This window comes from Pleurodeles waltl, chromosome 4_1 (assembly GCF_031143425.1).
Source record: "Pleurodeles waltl isolate 20211129_DDA chromosome 4_1, aPleWal1.hap1.20221129, whole genome shotgun sequence".
Lineage (NCBI taxonomy): Eukaryota > Metazoa > Chordata > Amphibia > Caudata > Salamandridae > Pleurodeles > Pleurodeles waltl.
In genome coordinates, this window is record NC_090442.1 from 784,912,436 (window position 1) to 784,937,918 (window position 25,483).

The window sequence follows — 25,483 nt, forward strand, 5'->3', positions numbered from 1 at the left end:
ACTGTCACCAAGTAAGGCTCAACTACTGGTCAGCAGGATATACAACCTCACTGAAGGTTTAATAGGTTCCCTCCCATCTTTTTCCACCACCATGAATGAAAGAAATAGACTCTCTATCTCAGGCAAATCCCTTTTCCTCAAGGTTATCAAATAACTCTAGCTGGATAACTTTCTCCATCATGTTTTTAATATAGCTGAGCCAGGAGCGCTCCCTCAAGTGACCTACAATCATACATCACTAACTGGTCAAGTGCAAGAGCAGGATTAACCCACATCCTAAGCCATCACATTACAGGGGCCAAAGCAATGAGGTCTGAAAGGTACCCTCTACCCAATTCTTCGTGTACCACAAAGGATGGGGTACCTTTAGGTTCTGACAGGAGGCTTCTCAAAAACTTGTTTTCTATCATTTGGAGAACCCTGGTGTCCATATAACCCTACACATCACACCCGTAGCTTGCCATGGGAATACATTTTCCTTGGTAACCTTAACCAGGCCCTGCATCACCTTGGCTCTTAGTCTCTTAGCAAAGTCAATTGTTGTGGCCACAACTCTTAATAAGATGTTCTTTTTCATGGTCTTTTGAGGGATCCAAGACCCCCAGTCATCAAAAAGGATGCCCAAATAAGGGAAGGTAGCAACTCTAGTCAGTTCAATCCCATTACCAAAGAATGTATTCCTTGCTATCTTCTTTTGACCAATCATCATCGTTGTATGCGATTTTGAAAAATTGTTGAACGGTCCAGTGAGTCCATAAAACCAATAAAGGCGTCCAATAAGCGTTGAAGACCCGCTGCAGTCCTTGCAATCAGGACGCGTCGTCTGCATACAATAGTGCGGGATTCGTTTTTGTCCTGCCCTGGGTATATCCTTACAGACGCCAGTGAGTGATGCATCCAGTTGGTTTACATAAAGGGTGAATAACAGAAGAGCAAGAATATACCCCTGTCTGACTCCTCTTTGGACTGCCAGAGAAGCAGAGAGACTGTCATCCTCATTATACCTTATTGAGGCCGAGAGGTTGGAGTGGAGACTATGTGAGAAAGCCATTAGATCATACTCTACATCAGCGGTTCCCAACCTGTGGTCCCCGGAACTCCAGGGGTCCGTGACACATTCCCAGGGTGTCCGCAGGTCTCAAACACCTTCTTTCACAGGCAACGCCCATGAGGCACCACAAAATACAAGAGCTGTGATTGACGGCGCAGGGAGCGGAGGGACTAAAATAAAATCAGGCCAATCACCCTTATGTGCAAACTGAAGGATGATCAGCCTTATTTCATTATGTGCCTCCGTTGCACTCGCACAGCAGAGCTTGTATTGCCTTGTGTTTGGGCACAGCCCCAGTGCATTTTGATGCCCATGTCCCCTCTACACATTTGGCGCAGCATTGCCTGCAAGCAGAAGAGCTATCTTGCTTGTTGTTTTGAAGGTAAAAAGAGATCTGGAACATCAAGAACTGGGCCGGCAGGAAGGCACTTCTCCACTGAAACAGTGAGCCTCTTGAGACATTATTAATGTAAGGGCATTTTAGACCTGTCAGCTCTTGGAGTGGTTCCCCTGTCTTTCTGCTTCTGATCTCCTGTTTGTGATCCTGTGCTGACTTTTGTTTCTGCTGGCTTTAGGACTCTGGGCACTTTACCACTGCTGACCAGAGCTAGAGTGCAAGTGCTCTCTGTCTAAATTGTATTGGTGATTGGTTTTTCCATGATTGGCATATTTGATTTACCAGCAGGTCTATAGTATAGTGCACCAAGTGTGCCGAGGGACTGTAAATCAAATGCTACAAGTGGGCCTGCAGCACTGATTTTGCCACCCACATCAGTAGCCCGCTGAACATCTCTCAGAACCACCACTGCAGTGTCTGTGTGTGCAGTTCTAAACTGCCATTTCAACCTATCAAGTGCACCCACTTGCCAGGCCCAAACCTTCCCTTTTACTACATATAAGTCACCCTAATGTAGGCCCAAGGCAGACAGATAGGCAGGATGCAGTGTATTTAAAAGGTAGGACATGTACTGGTATGCTTTACATGTCCTGATAGTCAAATACTTCTAATTTAGGTTTTCACTATTGCAAGGCCCAGCGGTTAACATTGGGATTGCCTTGAAATATCTTTAAAGTGTAATTTCCCATAGGGAGCAGAAAGAGAAGTGGAGTTTGGGGTCTTTGAACTCACAATTTAACAATACATATTTTGGTGAGGTTGGTTTTTCAATTGTAAGTTTGAAAATGCCACTTTCAGAAAGAGGGCATTTCTTGCCTAACCATTCTGTGCCTCTGCCTGTCTGTGAATACACGTCTGGGTCAGGATGAAAGTTGGGCTGCTTGTGAATTCACTCTAGACAGTCACACAAAGGGAGCTGAGGGGTGTCTTGCATTTCCTGCTTTGTCTTCCTCAGGTAGAGAAGTGGGAAGAGCTGACACGTGCACCTGAATAGGGCTATGCCTGGCCTCACACAAAGCAGTCTCCAACCCCCTGAAGTGTGTATGACCCCAGAGCAGGAAAGGCAGGGTCTTGTGTACTACAAAGACTGACAAAATTGTATCTTGACTTGTGTATGTTGGATTGTTGTTGTTTTAGTCTTGTTTTTACTCAGATAAATATTGGCTCTTTTTCTTAACTGGCGTGGAGTATTTTAGTGGTGTTTTCACAGTGTTAGTGTGAGTGTGTGTGTGTGTGTACAAATACTTTACACATATATTCTGAGATAAACCTGGCTGCTCGTACCAAGCTACCAAGGGGGTGACGCGGGGTTATCTTAGCTGTGTGGCTCCCTTACTTTGACAAGACTGAGTGTCCCTACTTGGACAGGGTACAAACCACTTCCAACTAGAGACCTCATTTTTAACAGGGTATAACTATTCAATCTGTATAGCCCATGCAGATATAAATAGCTGAATGTACTTTGCTGCTGGCTAAGCGTCGCATTGACATATACTGAATATATCAGAAAAGATTCCGAAAAAAACAGGTTGGATTACTGACGCAAAAGATGGGACCATGGAGGAGATATGAATAAAAACGGAAACAATCGATTATAGACTGCACAGTTTGGGGAACCAGAGGGATTTCATCAATAATCTCTTGTTCCAACCTGGTTATGCGATTTGAATTGAAAGGACTTAATACAGCGACACAAAATTATGTGCTAGAAAGCAGACTTTTAAATTCAGTATAATCAGAGATGCGTGACACCAGCATAGGCAATGTCCATGTCTGTATTGTGGTCAGACTGCAATGTCCCATCATAATGCCACTTTTGTTACTTATTCAAGTTATGCTTCAATAAAGAAATCTGCTATAAAGACTCCAGAGGTTATTACCAACCCATGCAAAACTTTATCATGCACTTCACAGATAGTATTGTTAAGACATCAATGGGCTTTGGAAGCATACTTTACACCTATGTAGAAGCACTGTGAAGAAGGGCATTTGGCCAGAGCTTCCAATTATGGAACTAGGGAACTAGGTTCATGTCCCGGCATTGACTCAACATCAAGTGATTCTGGGCAAATCACTTGTGGTAAAATAAAAATCTAACTTTGTGTAACGTAATCTAGTGCTCCAATGCCCTCTGGCCTAGTTGGCGATGTGTAGAACTGCATAAAACCCCCAAAAACATTCATTCCCTGCTTCACAGGTGAAAGTGACACAGAAATGTAACATTAATATTTGATGAGATTCGCACATAGCACATTTCCTTCAGGACCGGGTGTTTGCTCTTTACCTATACTTAAGGTGGAAGAAAGAAAATCCCTTGGCGCTGCCATATCATGACAATTGTTATCACTGAAAGAAAAATATACGGCATCAAATTCCCTTACTGGCATATTTAACGCTTTAAAACTTGCGGTGTTCTTATAGCAGGTCCTTACTTATATTGCATTTAGTTATTAGTTTATGTAGCGCTATAGGCCTTGTCAAGGGTCCCCGGCTTTCAGTACTGATTCAGTGGGGGTTCTCAGAAGTCAAAAAGTTGGAATTACTGCCTCCTCTACCCCTTTTTAGGGGCAAGCGCAAAAGCACTCCGTCCCCTGCAGTAATCTCTCTTTGGGCTTCTAACCACGCCCATGTCACGGCAGTCACTTTCATTGGTTCGTGGGCTTGCCTTTTAAAATCCGCTTGCTTTCATTTGTGAAAGGCATGCATACGTCATGCCTTTTCCTGTGTTTAGCCCCCTACACAGCACCTGTAAACTACTGAAAACATACGAGGCTCCATGTTTTCAGCATGGTTTCCGGACTACTTTATCCTTTTATTTTTCACGCAGCACGATCGCGCTGCATTTTACATAGCGTGATCGCACTTCGTTTTTCTTTTTTAATTTGTGTGGCAAGAAACGTGCGGTTAGGAGTTTACAATGTTAATAGCTCTAATTCTCGCAAATGCGAGACCCGTTGCATTGCAAATGCTTATTATATATAGGTATGATAATCAATTTGGACCAGGAGGAAGTAAGAGCCCTTTTTCATGCGGAATTAAAGAACCGCACCAGAATTTTAGCCCAGGTTTGAGGATCTGTCTTTTACAGATTGGCGGGGACCTCATCCGGGCTCGGGGTTTTTCCGCCTGACATGGTTAAAATGGCCTCCAATACCTCACTAAGAGTCGGGGGAGAAAATCTTTACCGGGTTCCCAAACAGTATTGCACTCCTCTACTCTCACCCTGCCGTATGTCTTCTGGAAAAGTGAAACCCATTCTATCTGGGGCTACAATCCAACCTGGTGGTCCCAGTACTTGTAAAAAAAAAAAAAAAAAAAGGTCTAATCACGACACTGGGCCACAGTAACTCATGCAAAACTTGATCTTCAATTTCTTGTTTACGTGGTGCTACGGCTTGCTTATATGTTTTCCTGCATGCTGATATTCTGTTTCCGTCCTTTGGGGTTTGTTTCAGGGCAGCCAACAGGTTTCTATACGCATTTGAGCAGTTACCATCGAACCACTTACCCCCCCCCCTTCCCTCTTCTTTGTCATTTCTTGGCTGGATTGTGGGATTGGATGATATCTGGCCACATAACCTGTTGAAGGCCGTCAAGACCTCGTCCTCCTGCATGGCTTCCTCTAAATATATGGCATTATCAGATGTGTTCGCTAATTAAAGTTTCTATAGGAAAACTTCAGTGATCACCCTATCCCCACTTACTCCCCATGCCTGATCCTTAGGAATAATGTCTGCGTTTGACGGACCTATTCCTTGATTTACTTCTGGATCTAGCCCCCAAGCCAGATCAAAAATTAAAGGATTGTGATTGCTAAAGTTATTTCAGTTGGTCCTTATGCACTTAACTTGGGGGGCCAGAGGGGTCGATACTATAATAAAGTGTATGGTAGAGTGATAGCCCCTGCCTGTGATTGATGGAATGGCTTACCCCTCCCCCAACTGGTCAATGCAATATAAATTACCACTCGCCATTGTATCCTCCTGCAGGTCTCCCCGCATTGTGTGTTCAAAATGCGTGTTATAGGGACTGGCAGCAGAAAACCCATCATCCAAAACACAGCGACGCTGGCACAAATGGATGTTAATGTTGCCTAAAATTAAAACATAAAACGGTGAGGTCTGTTTTTCCCCATAGCCTTCCAAAAGGCGCTTTAGGCAGGCAAAGTTATTCTGTTGGTTCTCCCCTCACAAATGAGTTATACAAGTTTGCCACCGGCAGAAAATAAGTATCCTTTAAATCCAATGCAACAGCCAACAAGTTTTAGAACCTGTGTCCACCAAGGAGGAGATACGTGGGATCTTAAGTGAGACTAGAGCAAGTAAGCCACCCCTCGCCTTCCCAAACGTGAAAGTGACACTGCCTTGAAGGAAGAAGAGAATCTATCTAAATAAAAGGAATTTTCCGTGTCCCACGTTTCTTGCATGGCCACAATATGGTGCCCCACTAGGGCATTAAGCCACCTTGCATCATCTATTTTGTCCCTCAACCGCGCAATGTTCCAACATATAACTTTCAAAAAGGGCTTCTGTCCCTACTGGGGTTGAGTCTAGTGCTTACACTTACCCTTGCCTCCTCTGCGTGCTGGGGTAAGAGGGACTTGCTTGGGGAGAGCTGAATTAATCACTATCGTCCATCCCATATAGAGGTTCAAACCTGTTCTCTAATGTAATTTCCCTACTCTGGTCAACACCCCCTGCCCTCAAGTGCAACCTTAATGTAGGCTTCCTTTTTTCATGTGAGACAGGACAAAGGAGGACAAAAAATATTGCTGCGGAAGAACCCTAATCATTGAGGCCAATCTGTTTGTGGTTAATCTGCCATGAATTAGGTCTTTTGTGGTCTAGGGTGCCTTAGATTGACTACCACACAGTCCCCATCAATGCTTTACCCTTTGCTCCCCACCCAGCCAGCTCTTTTTGCCATGATTATGTGGGGAGACAGAGAGAGCCCATTCACGAGAATGCTGCTGCACCAGTGTTTAACATTGCCCATAAATTTAAGCGTAGATTCCATCGCACCCAGTTTAATTGGGGTACTCCTGTTAAAACCCCAACTAGTGGCGCCGAATCGTGGGGGAGATGTAACATGGTGGAGCAACAACCCCCCCCCGTATTGTGGGCTTCGTTATGGAATTTAATATTTGCAACCTCATAGCCTTAATCTGTTGCCCAGCCCTCTTATTAGGGGACATATTGGCATTTGATGCACAAAGTTCTGCCTCCCTGCTCCCACACAGTGATGGAATAATAATCAGCAATATCGAAGTAGCATGGCTGGGCCCATTTATCGTCTTCTGTTGACTTAACTGCAAACTTCACCTCACTCCTGCATATCCCCACTTATTTCCTTCTCACTACGGTTGGTCGTCTGGGGCAAAACAGATGATTTCTCAATAATGGAGCCCCCACTCGCGTCACAAATACTATGTCTTGGGAGATAGGATAGGTTTGCCTCAATCACATAGAGATGAGCTAATAGCGGAGGTAATAATTATTTAGCAAGTTTTCAAACTTTGTGAAGAGTGTGTCCAGGGCTATTCCAATTTGGGCAGTGTCACCAACATCCAGATTCACATCTGCCTCCTTACTACCTGAGACTGCTTTCATGTACCCCCCTCTTTTTTTTTTTAACCGGAGGTACCACAAGGGGAGATATGTCCATGTGAGCATCGCCCTCAATTATTGGCGAAAGCAAGCCTGTTGGCGGATTAGCCCTGTGGGAGCTGAGTCAGCCACAGGAGCTTCACCGTTGGTTGGCACAACCATGTCCCCTTTGGCCACTCCAAACTAAATTCTCCTTTCCATTAGTACAATTTCTTGTGAGGTGACCGCGCTGCCAAACCCAGAAAAGAGTCTATGGTGGGAACTGTATCTCCGCAAGGGGCGCCCGCCCCATTCATTCTTTTACCCACAGACAATATTAGCTAATAACCCAGGCCAGTTACCTTATGGGCCAAAGGGGGTGGCCCAGCCTGGACTCTCTTAGGCGCCTCTGGGAGCTACAGCACAGTGGACAGTCCCACTCTGAAAGGAGCTGCCGATGTAGTGCCCCGCTGTCACCAGTAACCAACTCTCTGGTCTTTCTCACTCGCAGAACGTCTGAGGTACTTATGCATGCAAATTCAGAGCAAAGGTTTTCTCACTCGGTATACCCATAGAGATAAGCTGTGATGTGGATTTTTTTTAACTGTCCATAAGGATGAGCTCTGCATGAGCTTTTTCTCACACTATGCCAGTGTTTCTCCCCTGAACGTATATCATAGGCTGTGTATCCTGGTCCAGCCTCCAGCTGATAGTTTTCTCAGACTCTACGCACTGATACAATTTAGCTTCTGGTGATGCTGGTAAGGGCTTTTCTGGTGCTGATGTGCTGCGTGCTGCGGGTCTCCTCATCAGGTTGTTTGTTTATTCTCCTTAATGATTCATCCTGGGTAAGTGTACACCGGAGAATGAAGAAGTCTAGATATCTGTATCCCCACTGGGGCCTGCCAGGTTAAACAGAAAGATTCGGCATCCCATCCACGCGAAGCCTTCTCATACATAGACTGTCACTTGAGTGATTAAAATGGCACAAGCCTCTGTCGTTGCGTCCAATCAACAGTTCATGTCGAAAGCAATATGGGACAACGTAGGTTGCAATACAAGCTAAAAGGTGAATACGTGAAAAACATATATTTAGCCGAAAGACCCAAGAGACGTAGGTGTGATTGATATGTTTCCACTCCACACTAGCGATGCTAAGTTGGCATGGGTGGAGTATTTTTGTACATATCAGAATGGCTCGAATGTTTGGGAAATTCAGTTTCAATCAAATCGCACAAACTTTCAGGGGATTCTGAATTTTAGGTTTTGAATGTTGATTTGCTTAGCACATAATAAAAGCCTTGCAGCAGCGAATCATTTTTTTAAACTAAAAGCCCTGTGCTGCGGGTATACAATAAAAAGGGGTAGCTGTGTTTTTTTCTCAAGAGCTGCTCTGGAGTTCAGACTCTTACAAGACAGTGTAGGACTTTTAAAGCCCTGTGGAACATTGCAGTTCCATGTTGCCAAATGTTGCTTTTTTTTAGTCAGCCCTAACACCTTGGTTAGTGCTACAATGATAGAAATAAAATACTTTCTGTTATGTTTGCATGTTGTCTGCTATAACATACAAATAAACAGGCTATCTCAGTTTACCGTGGCCATACAGATTATAAGTGTGACCTCTGAGGTGCGGACGTGCTCCAGCTGTGACCTGCAGCACAGAGTACAGAATAGTGTGTTACTTTATTTAGGTGCTAGTCGGACAGGATTTGTTTAAATGCTGCACTGCTCAACAGAGACCCGTCCTCACCCACAGACATTCAACCGGTCCTTCAAAAGGCCACACTGCCATGCCAGGCCTCCCCTCTGTCTGTGGTCAGAGCTTGCTCTCTATTAGACCCGTTACTCGAACTCTGTCGAATCTTGTCACCGGGATTTAGTCTTATGGAAGACCGACCCTCTTGAATTGAAGGTAAGTCACGTTTTGTAAGTGAGCCTTCACAGATGTGCAGTGTTCAATCTCTCTGACGACAGTCACAACTACAAGCCCCCTTTCTTCCAAAGCCAACTCAACTCAGCTTAGAAGGGTGCCTTTGGCTGGGTACACACACACAGGGAAACAACAGAAGCAAATAGCTTCACCCCTAAAGGCCGATCTACTTCCATCATCTACTGCACTCTTCATGAAAATGAGAGGGACCTGCTTGCCCGGGGAGGGAACGGCAAGCTCCAGAGAGAAAACATACAAGAACGTGGAACCAACAAGGCTGAAAGAAAATAAACTCCCCCACTACTTCACAGCCACAGTGCCACGTTACAGAAGACATGTTGCTCTAATCATGGGCGTAGGAAGTGTGGGGGACGCGGGGGATGTATCCCCCCCAGATTTTGGAGGGTGGGGGACACGGGGGACGAAGGTGGGGGGGACAAGGGGACACAATAATTTCCCCTCTCACATCTATTATTCAGAGGGCCATTAGCGCACAAAAGCGCTACTTATAACAGCCCTGTACCGACCATCCTCCAATCTGATGGTAACAGAATGAAGGTGAGTCAGGAGGCCCCCTGCGCCCTCTGCTCTTTTGTTTGTCCTGTTCACACCTGTGGGCATTAAGGGTGCTCATAAGAACAAAGGGCACGAGGAGGAGAAAAGAGTTTTTGATGATTACTGTCTGCATCACCTGCCGCCTTGAAGAGGAGCACTGCAGGATGCCTTCAAGAGGAGCTGCAAGACATTGAGCAAGATCTAAAGAGATAACAGTGTCCCACTCAGCCTGACACCTGCAGGCTAGAAAGGAGACTCTGTGAAACACAATGTTTGTATTTGCCTAGGATCACACCAGTTGGTGAAACAGTGAAGTCGAGATTGGACCCAGATTTTACCTTTTCACACAACAATTTAGCTATTAGAAGGGTATATTTTTCTAACATTTATGTTGAATGTTTTGTTATCTAGGTAATGAAGGGCTTGATTATAGAGTGGCTAACAGGGAGAAGCCATATTTCATTTTGGGCCGTTATGTCTAGCGTTATTATTTATGTTGTTATCGTTACATACTTCAGCATATTGAAGTATATTATCTTTTCTCTATCTTTTCTTCACTGTACTCTGAAACAATCTACCCTATGCCACTGCACCCTACACCACTTTTCTCCACTCTGTGCTACTCTACGCCACTGCAATCTATGCTGTACCACTCTACTCTACACCACTCTACACTACGCCACTGCAATCTATGCTATTCTACTCTAACCATTGCACAATACACCCCTACACTCTTCACCACTTTACTCAAATCCAATGCACTCTATGCCACTGCACTCTATGCCAATCTACTCTGCACCGCAGCACTCTATTCCACTGCTTTCAATGCCACTGTACTCTGCACCACAGCACTCTAGGCGACTGCACTCTATGCCACTCTACAATACACCACTGTACTCTGCGACCCTCTAATCTGCAACATTGCACTCTGCCACTGAACTCCATGCCACTCTACTCTGCACCACTGCATTCAATGCCACTGTACTCTGTCCCACTGCACTCTTTTCTGCACAACTGCACTCTAATCTACTCTACACCACTCCACTGTAGGCCCTTCACTCTACTTTGAAATCATCTCCTCTATGCGACTGCAATCTACGCAACTCCACTCTATGCTATGCCAGTCTAATCTACCCTGCACCACTCCAATGTACCCTGCGCCACTCCAATCTGCTCTGCACCGCTCTATGCTACTGCACTCTACATCACTATGCTCCACTCTGCAACAATCTACTCTTCACCACTATACCGTACTCTGCAGCAATCTATTCTATGCCACGGCACTCTATGCAACTCTATTCTACTCTGCACCACTGTACTCTAAGCCACTCTTCTCTACTCTGCATCACTCTACATCACTGCACTCTACACCAATGCATTCTATGCCACTCTACTCTACACCAATGCATTCTATGACACTGTACTCTACACCACTGCCCTTTATGACACTCTACTCTGCAACACTGCACTCTGCCACTGAACTATACTCCTCTCTACTCTGCACCACGGCACTCTACTCTGCACCGCTCAACTATATGCCACTCTACTGCACTCTACACAAATGTACTATATGCCACTACACTATGCCACTCTACTCTGAATCACTGCATCCCACCATTGCACTCTACACCAGTCTACTCTACCTTGCACCACTCCACTCTACCATGCACCGCATTACTCTATGACACAGCACTCTGAACAACTGCAATCTATGCAGTGCCACTCCACTCTGCTCCCCTCTACTCTTCACCACTCTACGCTACTGCACTATACGCTAAACCAGTGCTGTCTTCGTCAATGCACTCTACACCACTTTACTCAAAACCAACGCACTCTATACCACCACACTCTACGCCAATCTACTTTGCACCACTGTACTCTATGCCTTTTCACTCTAGACCACCCAACTCCACTCTATGACACTTCACTCTGACATTACACTCCATGATACTAGACTCTGACACACTATTCCATTAAACTCTAACACTTTCTCCACTCTGTAACTCCCTACACAACTCCCTGTACGCCACTCCATTCCACTTTACTCCACTATATGCCACTCCACACCACTCTATGCCACTTCAATCTACGATACTCTATTCAACGCCACTGCACAGCCCTCTATGCCACTCCACTATTCAACAATGTACTATGCTCAACAACACTCTACCCCACTTTCTCTATGCTAGTTCATGTTACTTTACTTCACTCTACTCCAGTTCACTCTTATTTATGCCTTTCCACTATACGACACTCTGCCACTCCACTCTATTACACTGTGACAATACTCCACTCTACTACTACTTTATGGCATTGGCGCTTGATTAGAGATTCAGATCTCCATTGATTGCCTTGTCACTCATATGAGACGTGAGTCAGATTTATCTTCGCCATTTTGGTTACAAGCACTATGTAACCCTTTTAACTCAAGCTTAACGAAGGCTTAGGATGATCATGATACCTGTCTAGGGGATCGAAATATCGTCGGCCAAAGTACCTTGACTTGAATTTGTGATATTGTACATAAGTTGGCATAAGCATAGGTACTATGAGCTAATGACTTCTTGATTCACTATTTGAGTCATTCATGTAAAAGTGGGTGTATAACAGCGTGTAAATCACTATTGTGGATGCTAACCTTGTAGGAAAGTAGCCTCTTTCTAACTTGGTTACCCCACATTTGGCCTGTTTGCCAGTGTGTTTGAGTGTGTCTACTGGGATCCTGCTAATCAGGACCCCAGTAGTTATGCTCTCTCCCTTAAATTATGGTTGTTGCATACTGGTAACCCAGTATTTCACACAAGATTGGCATACTGGTGCCCCCTTATAAGTACCTAGTATATGGTACTTAGGTACGCAGGGCATTGGGGTTCCAGGAGATCCCTAGGGGCTGAAGCATTTTTTTTGCCACCCATAGGGAGCCCATGCAATGGCTTCTACAGAACTGCCATTGCAGCCTGCGTGAAAAGGTGCATGCACCCTTTCACTGCCAGTTACACCGCACCAGGTCACTTATAAGTCACCCCTATAGCAGGCCCTCCAGCCCTGAGGGCAGGGTGCAGAGTACCTGTGTGTGAGGGCACCCCTGCACTAGCAGAGGTGCCCCCACGACCTCCAGGACCATTTTCCCAGACTTCAGGAGTGTGGGGATGCCATTTTACACGTGTACTGGAAATAGGTCACTACCTATTCCCAGCTACATAATGGTAACTCCGAACATAGGTATGTTTGGTATCAAACATGTTGGAATCATACCCCAAGGCTTTTGCAAGCATTGGTTGTATGATTCCATGCACTCTGGGGGCTCCTTAGAGGACCCCCAGTATTGCCATTCCAGCCTTCTGAGGTTTTCCAGGCAGCCCCAGCTGCTGCCACCTCTCAGACAGGTTTCTGCCCTCCTGTTGGTTGAGAAGCTCAAGCCCAGGAAGACAGAATAAAGGATTTCCCTTGATAGAGGAGTGTTACACCCTCTCCCTTTGGAAATAGGTTTGGAAGGGGTAGCTTCCTTCCCCAGGCAACTGGAAATGCTTTGAAGGGCACATTTGGTGTCCTCCTTACATAATCCAGTCTACACCGGTTCAGGTACCCCCAGTCCCTGCTCTGGCACGAAACTGGACCACCACCCCAGGTGTGCTGTTCAGAGCTCCTCCAGAGGGTCCCTGGGTTTTGCCATCTTGGATTCCAAGTTGGCAGCAAACTCTGGGAGCATCTGAGTGGCCAGTGCCAGCAGGTGGTGTCAGAGCCGTCCCCTGATAGGTGCTTACCTGTTTAGCTGACCAATCCCCCTTTCAGGGCTATTTAGGGTCTCTCCTTTGAGAGGTTCTTCAGATTCAGATTGCAAGACTCTGCATCCTTTACTTCACTTTCTCACCTAAGAAACTGCATCTGGACCCTCCAGGAACTCCACAAACTGCAACAACTAAGCAAAGACGACTTCTGCAACATTGTATCTCCAGCTCTTGCCAGCAAATGCAACTGTTTCCCGGTTGTGCATCCTCAGAGGACAGCCTGTCTTCAGTCTGCACCAAAAGAATGAACGAATCTCCCTTGGAGTGAAGGAGTCCTCCCCTGCTTCAGCAGGCACCTCTCTGCAACGATGACCATCTGCATGGGTCCCCTCTCCTGACGAGTTGCATGGATCCTGCATCACGGGTGGTGGACTGAAGTGGTCCTGATGGTCCTGACGTCCTACTGTCCAACTTTGGTGGAGGTAAGAGCTTGCCTTCCCACGCAAGACAGTACTCCTGTGCACCACGTGTTTTTCAGTTGCCAAGGCTTGTTGGCATCCTTCTATGAAATTCTTTGTGTACCATGTAGCTTCGGCCCCCAGCACTCCTTCCTGAGATGCACCGCTTCCTGAGTGGTTCTCTGGCGGCGTGGGATCCTTTGTTTTTGTGCTGCGTGGGCCTCCTTTTGCAACTCCTTTGTCCCCATGCTGGGGACTCCTATGTGCGCTGCCTGGTATTCCGTGGGCTCTCTGAGTTGCTGAGAGCCCCCTCTGACTCCTCCTCCTGGGTGGCCATTTTCATCTAACCATGAGCTATGCCTGTGCCAAGGCTTGTTGGTGGAATCCAGCGATGTAAACCAGACTGCAATCATCTATCCGGTGTGGGATATCATCTGCACCAACCACGAACCCGCATCCATCTTCTTGAGTGCAGTACTGACTGCTGTTCTTCACCAGTGGTTCTTATTTTGCACCTTGATTCAGGTTAGCAGGGGCTCCTGTCCTCCCTGGACTCTTCTGTGCTTCTTGGACTTAGTCCCATTCTTCCACAGGTCTTTAGGTCCAGGAATCCACCCTTTGTGTCTTGAAGTATCTTCTGGTTCTTGCAGTATCTTCTTTCTCGTGTTCTTGTGTGTTCTAGGAAAATTACTGTGATTTACTTCTGCTTTCCTGGGCTCTGAGGTGGGTTCTATTACTTACCTTTGGTGTTTTCTAATACTCCCAGCGCCCCTGTACACACCACACTTGCCTAGGTGGGAAACCGACATTCGCATTCCACTTTCTTAGTATATGGTTTGTGTTTCCCCTAGGCCCATTTCTAACCATTGTGATTTTCACTGTTTTCTAACAGTTTTTATTGCTATTGCTGCATACTAGTGTATATAATTGGTGTATTACTTACCTTCTAAGGGAGTATAGTCTCTATGGTATTTTTGGCATTTGTGTCACTAAAATAAAGTACCTTTATTTTTGTAACACTTAGTATTTTCTTTCATGTGTGTGAGTACTGTGTGACTACAGTGGTATTGCATGAGCTTTGCATGTCTCCTAGATAAACCTTGGCTATAGCTACCCCTAGAGAGCCTGGCGTCTAGACACTGCCTACATGTCACTAATAAGGGATAAATGGACATGGTATAAGGTGTAAGTACCATAGGTACCCACTACAAACCAGGCCAGCCTCCTCCAAACCACTGTACTATATAGGTTACTTTTTACATTTTTCTTGTAATTGGTGACATTGGGTCATCCAGATAACTTGTGTAATGCCCGAATACCAGTCTTTCTCGATTTTCCCTGTTGATGTTTTCCCACTACATTTGATCTTTTATATTTTGATTGAATAAATGCATAAAACATTCAATTTGCATACTACTTTAATATCATTGTTTATGGGAGTGGTGTTGCATTTTATTCAAGGGACCCCTGTTCCTTTAAAGTTAGTTTACTGCTCCATTCTAGGACACTCTCCTTACTCCATGATGCTACACCACACCAGTCGGTGACACATCATTCTCCTTTATGCCGTTAACTTTCAGCCATGCTGAATAGTAGTCTCACTAGTGTACAGCATGGCTAAAACACATTGGCAAAGGCAATATAACTTGCATAGGCGATATCTATTGGCTATGCCAATGCTTGTTTATAAGGTATGAACTTTAAGGTGACTTGCAATATCCTTATGTACACAGGGGGTATTTTACCCCATATAATACATGGTCACACCACCAACTTTCCCACAAACCACTTAAAACCCTAGTGCATAGCTTCTGTCATTCCAAGCTATTAAAGTATAGCAGAAGAAAGAAACGCAACATTCAATTGTTTTGCTTTAAACAGCTGCATTAATTATGCTCTGTGACCTGATCTGCCTTTTACCTTGGCTGCTAGCTCTGGCAGAAGACAATGTAATGTCATAATTTGACTGTAATAACCCTATCATAGTCATTTTCTGATGTCTTTTCTTTATAATCAGTGAATGTCTTTTCTTTACACGCAGTGACTTGGTGCATCACAAACAGCTGTTTCTAAAGAAATTAGTGACTGTAGTTTATACAGAGATTAGAGAATCCATGTTTATATAGCCTGTAACTCCAAGAGCTTCTTCAGTTGAAATGCTCCTAGTTATGAATGATGTGGAGCTGAGCTTCCCAAGATCACACAAAGGAGCAGAAGTGTTATTAGAACTATGGTTTCCGAGCACAGTTTACAACTGTTGTAAGTAATCGCTTTTGATCTCTCCAGTGCGGTTCCAATTGGCATGAGGCGAAGGGCATGATGGGTGTGGGGCGCAAAGAGTATGTTCTTCCTTTTTACCCTCCTACCTTTATTTGCTTGGTGCATGAAGATGCAAGGTTAATCAACATATTATTTTCACATTTGAGCTAATTACTTTGTGAATGTAAATAACAATAAAAGATACTTTCAGACTGTGAAAACATGCCTTCCTTTCTCCCTATTTCACTTCCAATATATATATATATATATATATATATATATATATATATATATATATATATATATATATATATATATATATATAATTGTGTATATTTATCGGAGCCTGCAGTTCGTAAACAACGAGCGATTTATATAGGGTTGATTGAAAGTCCCCCAAGGCTGTCCCTGTCCCCCCCAGAAATTTATTGTCTCCTACACCCCTGGCTCTAATCTCAATTATATCCCAACCTCTTATTTTAAACAGCACTCCTTTCTATTGAACCATAACATATGGGTTCACCTTACTGCTGGTTGGAAATCCGTTGGCTTTTCCTTGTGACCTCTGTGGGGAGTGTTTCATGTTGCGCATGATGACCGCTGAGGTACGGTCATCGTGTTGCTGGACAGCGCATAGTGGTGTAATTTTTGGTGGAGTCTGAAGACCCTCCAACCACATAAGGTAAAAGGTAAACACCGATCAATACTTTTTTCTCACTACGATATTCTGTGTTTCATGTGCGACATTTTGGAAACACGCTTCAGTTTTATGTTGGCTAAACGTATGAGAAACGTATTTATTCGAGACCGCAGAGGATTCTGAGGAGGATCCTGGCTAAAGCATGTTTCAGTAACTCAGGCGTGCACTGGGCCGCTCTACAGGCGGCACGAAGGACAGAAACCAAGTTAAGCCAGGTTGAGAGATGTGTTTTGGAGTTATTAGGCAGTGAACCAGTTTCCCTGTGTGGGCCCCCGTATCTGGCAAACGTTCTTGGATAGACTAGGGGGCAGTCCCAGTGCCGTAACGAAACTTGAGGACTTATTCAGGAGCTCTTACGGGTACCGTGCTTAGGGGGCCCCCTGCAGTCTCCCCACTAACCCCCGCCCGGCGGCGGCTACGGGGGGCTTTATTACGCCCGTGGGCAGTCCAGGAAGACCCAGATGGGCAGGGGGCAGGCCAAAGGTAGAATGCGCACCTCTGAAAGTGGTGGAAGGTGCTTTCATTTAACATCCTTCTTGCACAGCTATAGTCCTAGTGACAACATTTATTTTCTAGCCCCTTGGCACGTTAAACTTCAAATCCCATTACATAAATATTTGAGGACCTCTACTCACTGAAATGTTCTTTCTTTAATTAACCTTTCGCTGATGATTGCGTCTAATCAGGTTTCCTATCTCTGACGTCACGCAGCAAAGCGTGAATCTACTGCCTCTGATAATTCACGGACTCCCACGTTTCTCGTCAGATAAGAAATATTTATCTAGTTTGTTTGAGAGTGCAGCCACGGTCCTGTGACGCACTCACCATTCAGACGCCACCACGTGGTCTGTGGCTGTACTGAAACAAAGGGCATGTTTTTCACAGTACTGCACTTCTCGTGGCACCTATATCTGACGTGTGTGGCGGGGAAAAGTGGAGGAAGACGGCCAACAACACTTGTGCTTAAAAGCAGCATCGGCACTTTCTTAACTGCTCCTGTCATGTTCTCCTTTCACCTGACGCAATACTTTTCAAACCCAATCCTCCCTATTTCACGATATTCTTAGAGGAATCTATAACGAGTGCAAGAAGATGGCACGTGTACAGGAATTAACCCGAAGTCATTGTATACAGAAATGATGACTGCCATTTTACATCCACCTACAGGACAGTCATATTTTGGAGTTCTTATCGATCACCTCAGTATACTGATTACTTCTTGATTACATCTTTTAGGTGTAATTCTGCTGGGCAGTCGGTATCCCTGTTTAAGATACTGGGTCAAGGTGAGCTGGTGAAAATTATGCTGAATAGGAGGCAGAATAAGAGGCAGAGGTCAGGGTTTATCTAGGCTGTCAAACTGTAAAAGTTAATTGCATCACAGGCATGTTCTCTTGGAGGGCTGCAACACAGGGGTCCATGTAGAGTAAACTTTAATATTTAGTAAATATGGCCATACTTCTAAAAAACTGTATTTTTCAGTTTGTCAGCCCACATCGTAACAAGCTGCAACTTGCAAGCTACTTCTGAGGAACAGGGCTTGCATACAGGTAATACAATGAACAGAGGTGTGTGCTAAGAATGATAGGGGTACCTGGAGGACACTGAATTCAAGATTACGTCGACATTGGTTTTAACATTTGATATCACAAACCCGTTGTGCTGCAATCTTAAAGAGCACCAGCATTTTTATACACTTTGACAGCAATCTATGTGGATCTTGACACTAACACTCACCCCTCCCTCCGGTCAGAGAGCGCGCTCGAGGAACTCTCCACTCTAGAAGGCAGCAAGCGCAATCTGAGAAGGGAATGCACGTGGCCCAGTGTCTCTAGCAATGAACACCGCTACATTTAACATGCCCAACATCTCCATTCCATAGCTCCCCTCTTCATTCTGTGCTGGGGCCCTGCCCTCATCATCTGTCACCACCAGACACAGAGATCAAGGTCCAGGGGCCCACAGAAGAGTGAAATGTGAGGCTTAGGACCAACTTGTAATGTTTTACCAAGCAAAAGATGACCCACTGATGCAAAAATCTATTAAAAACATTGAGGACCACTAGAGCTGATCAAAGGTGAGTGTGTATTCCAAGGCATTAATGCGCCTGTTTAAACCCCTAAAGCCTACTATTTGAGATTTAAACCTGGACCTTCGAACTATTGATGGAGCTGAGAGTCGTGAACTTTGAATTACATGTCACACATACTACTTCTGCACATACATGAACTCTCAAGGACTCCTGATAACATATTGTGTATGGAGATAAGCAGGGGCGTAGCTTCAGGAGGGGTGTTTGGGGTGTTACACCCCCTTAAGAAATGTATTTTCTGGTAAATAGTTGGCCACCGGTGCTTTCAGTCGGGTATGGTGAAGTGTCTGTCGGAATTCACCAGGTATGTTTTCCATAAATACAGACAAAAACACACACACTCTTTCCCTCTCTGCTTTGAAAGTCTTCATGGTTATGTTATGTTATGTTATGTTACAAACGTTTGTGTTTTCTCTCATTTACTACCCCTGTCAATCCACATTCATCTCCTTTTTTAATACCCCTTTAGCCCCTCTCAGGTGCCCTGCTTGTCGTATATGTTAGAAAACATGAACCTCACACACCCCCTCCCCCACCCTCGCCCCCCACCCTCAGTCTTACAGACCAAGCTACGCCGCAGGAGATAACCCAGAATGACCTGACTTACCTGTTGATTCATGGTGCTCTGGAAGGTGGAGAGCCTTTGTGCCTTCCAAGAGCAGGACTGCCAGCCACCCCCACAGCACGAGCTTCATCTGAAATGGATTTGATCGAGAGTGAGATCAGAGGACGCGTATGGATAAAGAGAATACGTGGAGCTGCAGAAGGGGGGACAGCGAGTAGGGGTAGACGTAAAGGGAGAGGGGGACATAAAGGAGAGGCAGAAGGGAGGAGAAAGGGTCAGGAGTGGGGAATGCATCTAATTAGAGGGTAACATACAGGAAGGAAAGAGAGGGTACTTGCGAAGCGAGAAGAAAGGAGGGAGAAAGAGAAGACAGTGAAAAGTAAAACAAGAAGGAAGGGGCAAGCTTTACACTGCACACACACACAACTGACAGCAACAGCTTTAATAGTCGACAACTGTCCAAGGAAGTCTTACAAGGTACTGTTATTCCCACTGCATCATTACACATTGGTGGCTATCAAACAGCCACCCCGGCCCACCTCATCCTTGCACACTCAGTGTCATCCCAGTGCAGGCGTACACTGCCATCGCTGCTGCTACTTACATCACCCTACGCACAGCATCATTAGTCACATCACTGCCATCGTACCCTTCATCAGCTACATCCACCTGTTGCTGCTCCTTACAGCCAGCCACCGCAGCCCACTGCATCCTTACATCGCCATCCACCCCACTGCACCGTCAATTAGCCAGTGCTAACCACTGTTGTTTTATACAGGCAACCGCTGTCCACTGCAGATTCAGGGTGATGTCCTTCATACTGTAGTATTGTGTGACACAGCCACTGCTGACCACTGTTGCTTCATACAGGCAGCCCCCTGAGCAATGTAGCCTCAAAGCCACCTCTCCTACTGCAGTCAGACATTGCCACTCTGCTCACTGCAATCTTACGTAGCCACTGTCTGCATTCTGTAATCTCACAGCCATGTCTGACTGCTAACAGTTTACAGGGCCACTGCCGCTACCCTGCAGCCTCTGCAGACACAGTTCGTGGACTGTAAGCACACGCCCAGGTCGAACAAAGCCTTAGAAGGACGCATGATGTCCACTGCTGCCACCCTCTGAAGTCTCACACAGCCATTACACTGCACGGACAAACCATGTGGGCAGAGAATGGTACAGTCCACACTCCTCACTCTGCAAGGGACAGTGATCCCTTCGGGATTTACACTGCATCTGGTTAATAATGTTTCTAGGCCTTAAAGTTCACGTGGTTCTCACAGTTGGTGCGCAAGCAGGAACACGTATCCGCTGACGGGGTCAGCGATTCCTGAAGCCCTGAAAATGCACGAGATGAGTAATCTCCCAGTCGGTACCAAATACGAAGTAAGTAAATTACTCTCAAGAAGGATATGAATCCCTACATTCTATGCGCAGTCGGGGTGTCAGCAGTGCTTGAAATTGAAAAATTAAAGTGCAGGTACTCTGTGCCAGAGTACCTACTTGTTTCTGAGAAGTGCAGGTACTCTCCAATTAAATGTATTACGTTTTTCTTGAGATGTTCCGGTACTCTCCCTCTCAAAATAAAAAAGTGCCGGTACTCAGTACCGGACAGTACCGGCCCATTTAAAGCACTGGATTCCTACTGCAGAGGAGTCAGTCCTGCCCAGTAGCTCTGCAAGGGTCTCCCAACAGTGCTCACCTTGGTCTCTGCCTCCTTCTGGCTGCCTTATTTCTTTGGGTCTGTCCAGTCTCCTTTTCCAGCTGTCAGGAAAGAGAGCTTGAGGTGGGAAGGCTGCATTCATACCCGAACCTGCCAATTATTAACAAGCCTACTGGCAAGTGTCCAATGGGTGGTCAGTTTTGCACATCACAATTCATCATCAGTGCCACGCCCCCTTTCAGGATCATGAGCAGAAGGGGCTGTGTGGAGAATGTTGCGGACAGGCAATGAATGGGGCTATAAGGAGTACTGTGGCAAGACGGTTACTGTGTATGGGAATTTCATGGGCAGACGTACGTTTGTAAGGGATATCATGGATAGGCTGACTTTACAGGGAATGCCAGACTATATAAGGATTATCATGGATAGACCAACTCTGTATGGAATGTCATGGGCAGACAGCGACTGTACAAAATATCATGACTGGATGGTAACTCAGTATGTGAATATCACAGACAGACTGCAAGTCGATAGGAACTATCTTGAGCGGACTGTGATTATGTATGGAATACCATAGATAGATGGTAACTCAGTTTGGGAATATCATGGACACACTCAACCTCTATAAATCCAGGATTTGTAAACCATGGCAAATATGGTGACTGTATGTGGAAGGACATGGGCAGGCTGTGACTGTACATAGAATATCCTGACAACCAAAGAGGCTTTAATTAATATTGTGGCAAGATGGTGGCTGTGTACGCAATATCGTGACCAGCAGGCAACTCAGTATGGGAATATTGTAGAAAGACTGTGACTATATATGGATTGTAATGAGCAGAATGTGGCTGTGGATCCAATACTACAGACAGGCTGTGGCTGTGTTTGGAATATCATGGGCAGGCTGACTATATATGCCACATCATTAGCAGACTATGGCTCTATAAGGAACATTATGGTCAAACTGATACTTTATTTGGTGTACTGTATGCAGCATCAGAGGCAGACTGTGAGCGTATCTAGAATATCACAAACACACACTGACTGTGTACAGAATTTCATGGGTGAATGGCACCTCTGCATGTGAATATCATGGCCACACTGAGACCTTACAGGGAATATTATGGACAGACTGACAGTAAATTGAATTTTAAGACCAGACTGGGATTGTGCGTAGAATATCATGTTAGTCAAAGAGGCTTTAATGAATAATGTGGCAAGATGTTGACAGTGTATGTAATATCCTGGTCAGACAGTAAATTTGCATGGAACTATCATAGGCAGATTGCAACTGTGTTGTGAATATAATGGACAGACTGACTGTATACAGAATATCATCAAGAGACTACAACTGTACAAAGTATATTATAGCCAGATGGTATCTATGTATTATGTGTCTAGGTATCTATGAAGCATTTTATTAGTGCCAATCTAGCCAAAAGGCAACAGAGTGCTGTAAAAGGTCAAAGGCTCAACTCACAATCCTTGATTAGAACTAAAGCTGGCTTCTGTGAGTAGGTATGGACTGTTAATTTGCCATGAGGTAGTTTATTTATAGACATCTGTCTTCAGCTATTTCCTAAATTGGGGCAAGCTTAGGCAGTTTTGATAGCTAGAAGGTTTTTTTTTCTAGACCTAGGTGCATAAATGGAGAATTCCTGCTTCCTTGTGTTTTCTTTTTTTTGCACTTCTTCATCTTCAGTCTGATGGTGTCCTGTCAGAAGGTGTGCTAAGAGTCACTGGAGTCAGTTGTGATGGATTTGACGAGGATGCAGCTGGTTTTGAAGATAGTGAAGGCTGGCAAGCACAGCCAGTGGGTGGCAGTCTTCAGGCCTATGTTGAGTCATGTGTGTAGGATGCTTTTAAGGAGTGTGCAGCCCAGGGCTTTAAGTGGACCAGGCACCTCCGGGTCACAGACCCAGTAGTAATTGAAAACAGACATTGAGATGAGTTCCTATTAGATCCTCTACTCATGTCCTTAGTTGTAATGGCAAAAATTCTGATTGATGTCCCAATGTATGAACTACATGGACATTGGGTAGCGTTTCTTTCAGATCCGCTACTTTCCCCCAGAGTAGCTTGTGTTTGAGGATGTTGCCTTTTGAATCTCTGAACCCATTCTGGTGCCAGTAATGCAGGTATTCATTGAAGGACTGGACACAGTAATATGAATCATAGATGATTAGTTTTAACTGTCCCGGCTCTGTGTGTTCCAGTGCCATCAACAGAGCCTTGAGCTCTGCTAGTTGCGCAGTGCAGTCTCCTAATGTCTGCATGTAAGTGTGCTGTGGATAGGATTCCCCATCCTTCTTGTAGCCACTCACTGTAGGAGGCTGGCCTGGTTTGTAGTGAGTACCAAGGAGTACTTACACTCTGCACCAGGTCCAGGTATCCCTTATTAGTGTAGAAGAGGTGTCTAGCAGCTTAGGCTGATAGAAAAGGGTAGCTTAGCAGAGCAGCTTAGGCTGAACTAGGAGACATGCAAAGCTCCCACTATACCACTGGTGTCATATGCACAATATTATAAGAAAACACAATACACAGATATACTAAAAATAAAGGTACTTTATTTTTATGACAATATGCCAAAAGTATCTCAGTGAGTACCTTCAGTATGAGGATAGCAAATATACACAATATATATGTACACAATACCAAAATTATGCAGTAATAGCAATAGAAAGCAATGCAAGCAATGTACAGTCACAATAGATTGCAATGAGAGCACATAGGTATAGGGGCAACACAAACCATATACTCCAAAAGTGGAATGCGAACCACGAATGGACCCCAAACCTATGTGAGCTTGTAGAGGGTCGCTGGGACTGTAAGAAAACAGTGAGGGTTAGAATAATAGCCCACCCCAAGACCCTGAAAAGTAGGTGTAAAGTGCACCTAAGTTCCCCAGAGAGCACAGAAGTTGTGATAGGGGAATTCTGTCATGAATACCAACACCAGCATTGCAACATCGATGGATTTCCAGACGAGGGTACCTGTGGAACAAGGGGACCAAGTCCAAGAGTCACGACCAAGTCGGGAGTGGGCAGATGCCCAGGAAATGCCAGCTGTGGATGCAAAGAAGCTGCCACCGGATGGTAGAAGCTGTGGATTCTGCAAGAACGAAGAGGACTAGGAACTTCCCCTTTGGAGGATGGATGTCCCACGTCGTGAAGAAGCTTGCAGGGGTGTTCCCACGCAGAAAGACCGCAAACAAGCCTTGCTAGCTGCAAGGGTCGCGGTTAGGGTTTTTGGATGCTGCTGTGGCCCAGGAGGGACCAGGATGTCGCCAATTGCGTGAGGAGACAGAGGGGGCGCCCAGCAAGACAAGGAGCCCTCTCAGAAGCAGGCAGCACCCGCAGAAGTGCCGGAACAGGCACTACGAAGAGGAGTGAACCGGAGCTCACCCGAAGTCACAAAAGAAGATCCCACGACGCCGGAGTACAACTCAGGAGGTTGTGCACTGCAGGTTAGAGTGTCGGGGACCCAGGCTTGCCTGTGCACAAAGGAAATCCTGGAAGAGTGCACAGGAGCCAGAGCAGCTGCAAATCACGCGATACCCAGTAATGCAGTCTAGCATGGGAAGACAAGGACTTACCTCCACCAAACTTGGACTGAAGAGTCACTGGACTGTGGGAGTCACTTGGACAGAGTTGCTGAGTTCCAGGGACCACGCTCGTCGTGCTGAGAGGGGACCCAGAGGACCGGTGATGCAGTCTTTTGTTGCCTGCGGTTGCAGGGGGAAGATTCCGTCAACCCACAGGAGATTTCTTCGGAGCTTCTAGTGCAGAGAGGAGGCAGACTACCCCCAGAGCATGCACCACCAGGAAAACAGTCGAGAAGGCGGAAGGATCAGCGTTACAAGGTTGCAGTAGTCTTCTTTGCTACTTTGTTGCAGTTTTGCAGGAGTCCTGAGCAATCAGCGGTCGATTCCGTGGCAGAAGGTGAGGAGAGAGATGCAGAGGAACTCTGATGAGCTCTTGCATTCGTTATCTAAAGAATTCCCCAAAGCAGAGACTCTAAATAGCCAGAAAAGGAGGTTTGGCTACTTAGGAAGGAGGATAGGCTAGCAACACAGGTAAGATCCTATCAGAAGGAGTCTCTGACGTCACCTGCTGGCCCTGGCCACTCAGAGCAGTCCAATGTGCCAGCAGCACCTCTGTTTCCAAGATGGCAGAGGTCTGGAGCACACTGGAGGAGCTCTGGGCACCTCCCAGGGGAGGTGCAGGTCAGGGGAGTGGTCACTCCCCTTTCCATTGTCCAGTTTCGCGCCAGAGCAGGGCTGGGGGATCCCTGAACCGTTGTAGACTGGCTTATGCAGAGATGGGCACCATCTGTGCCCATCAAAGCATTTCCAGAGGCTGGGGGAGGATACAACTCCCCAGCCCTGACACCTTTTTCCAAAGGGAGAGGGTGTAACACCCTCTCTCTGAGGAAGTCCTTTGTTCTGCCTTCCTGGGCCAAGCCTGGCTGGACCCCAGGAGGGCAGAAACCTGTCTGAGG

The 25,483-nt window shown here is 45.7% G+C and overlaps 1 protein-coding gene across 1 annotated transcript in view; it reads right to left on the reverse strand.

Annotated features, from left to right (window-relative positions):
- Positions 1-21,127, reverse strand: part of LOC138288171 (natterin-3-like) — a 41,312-nt gene extending 20,185 nt beyond the window's left edge. Inside the window, exons 1-2 of the mRNA XM_069229489.1 lie at positions 21,023-21,127; positions 19,363-19,450 (exon numbers count right to left, since the gene is read on the reverse strand). Coding sequence (XP_069085590.1) covers positions 19,363-19,450 — 88 coding nt within the window. The 5' untranslated portion in view covers positions 21,023-21,127. The remainder of the gene's footprint in view (positions 1-19,362; positions 19,451-21,022) is intronic.
- Positions 21,128-25,483: the final 4,356 nt, after the last annotated feature.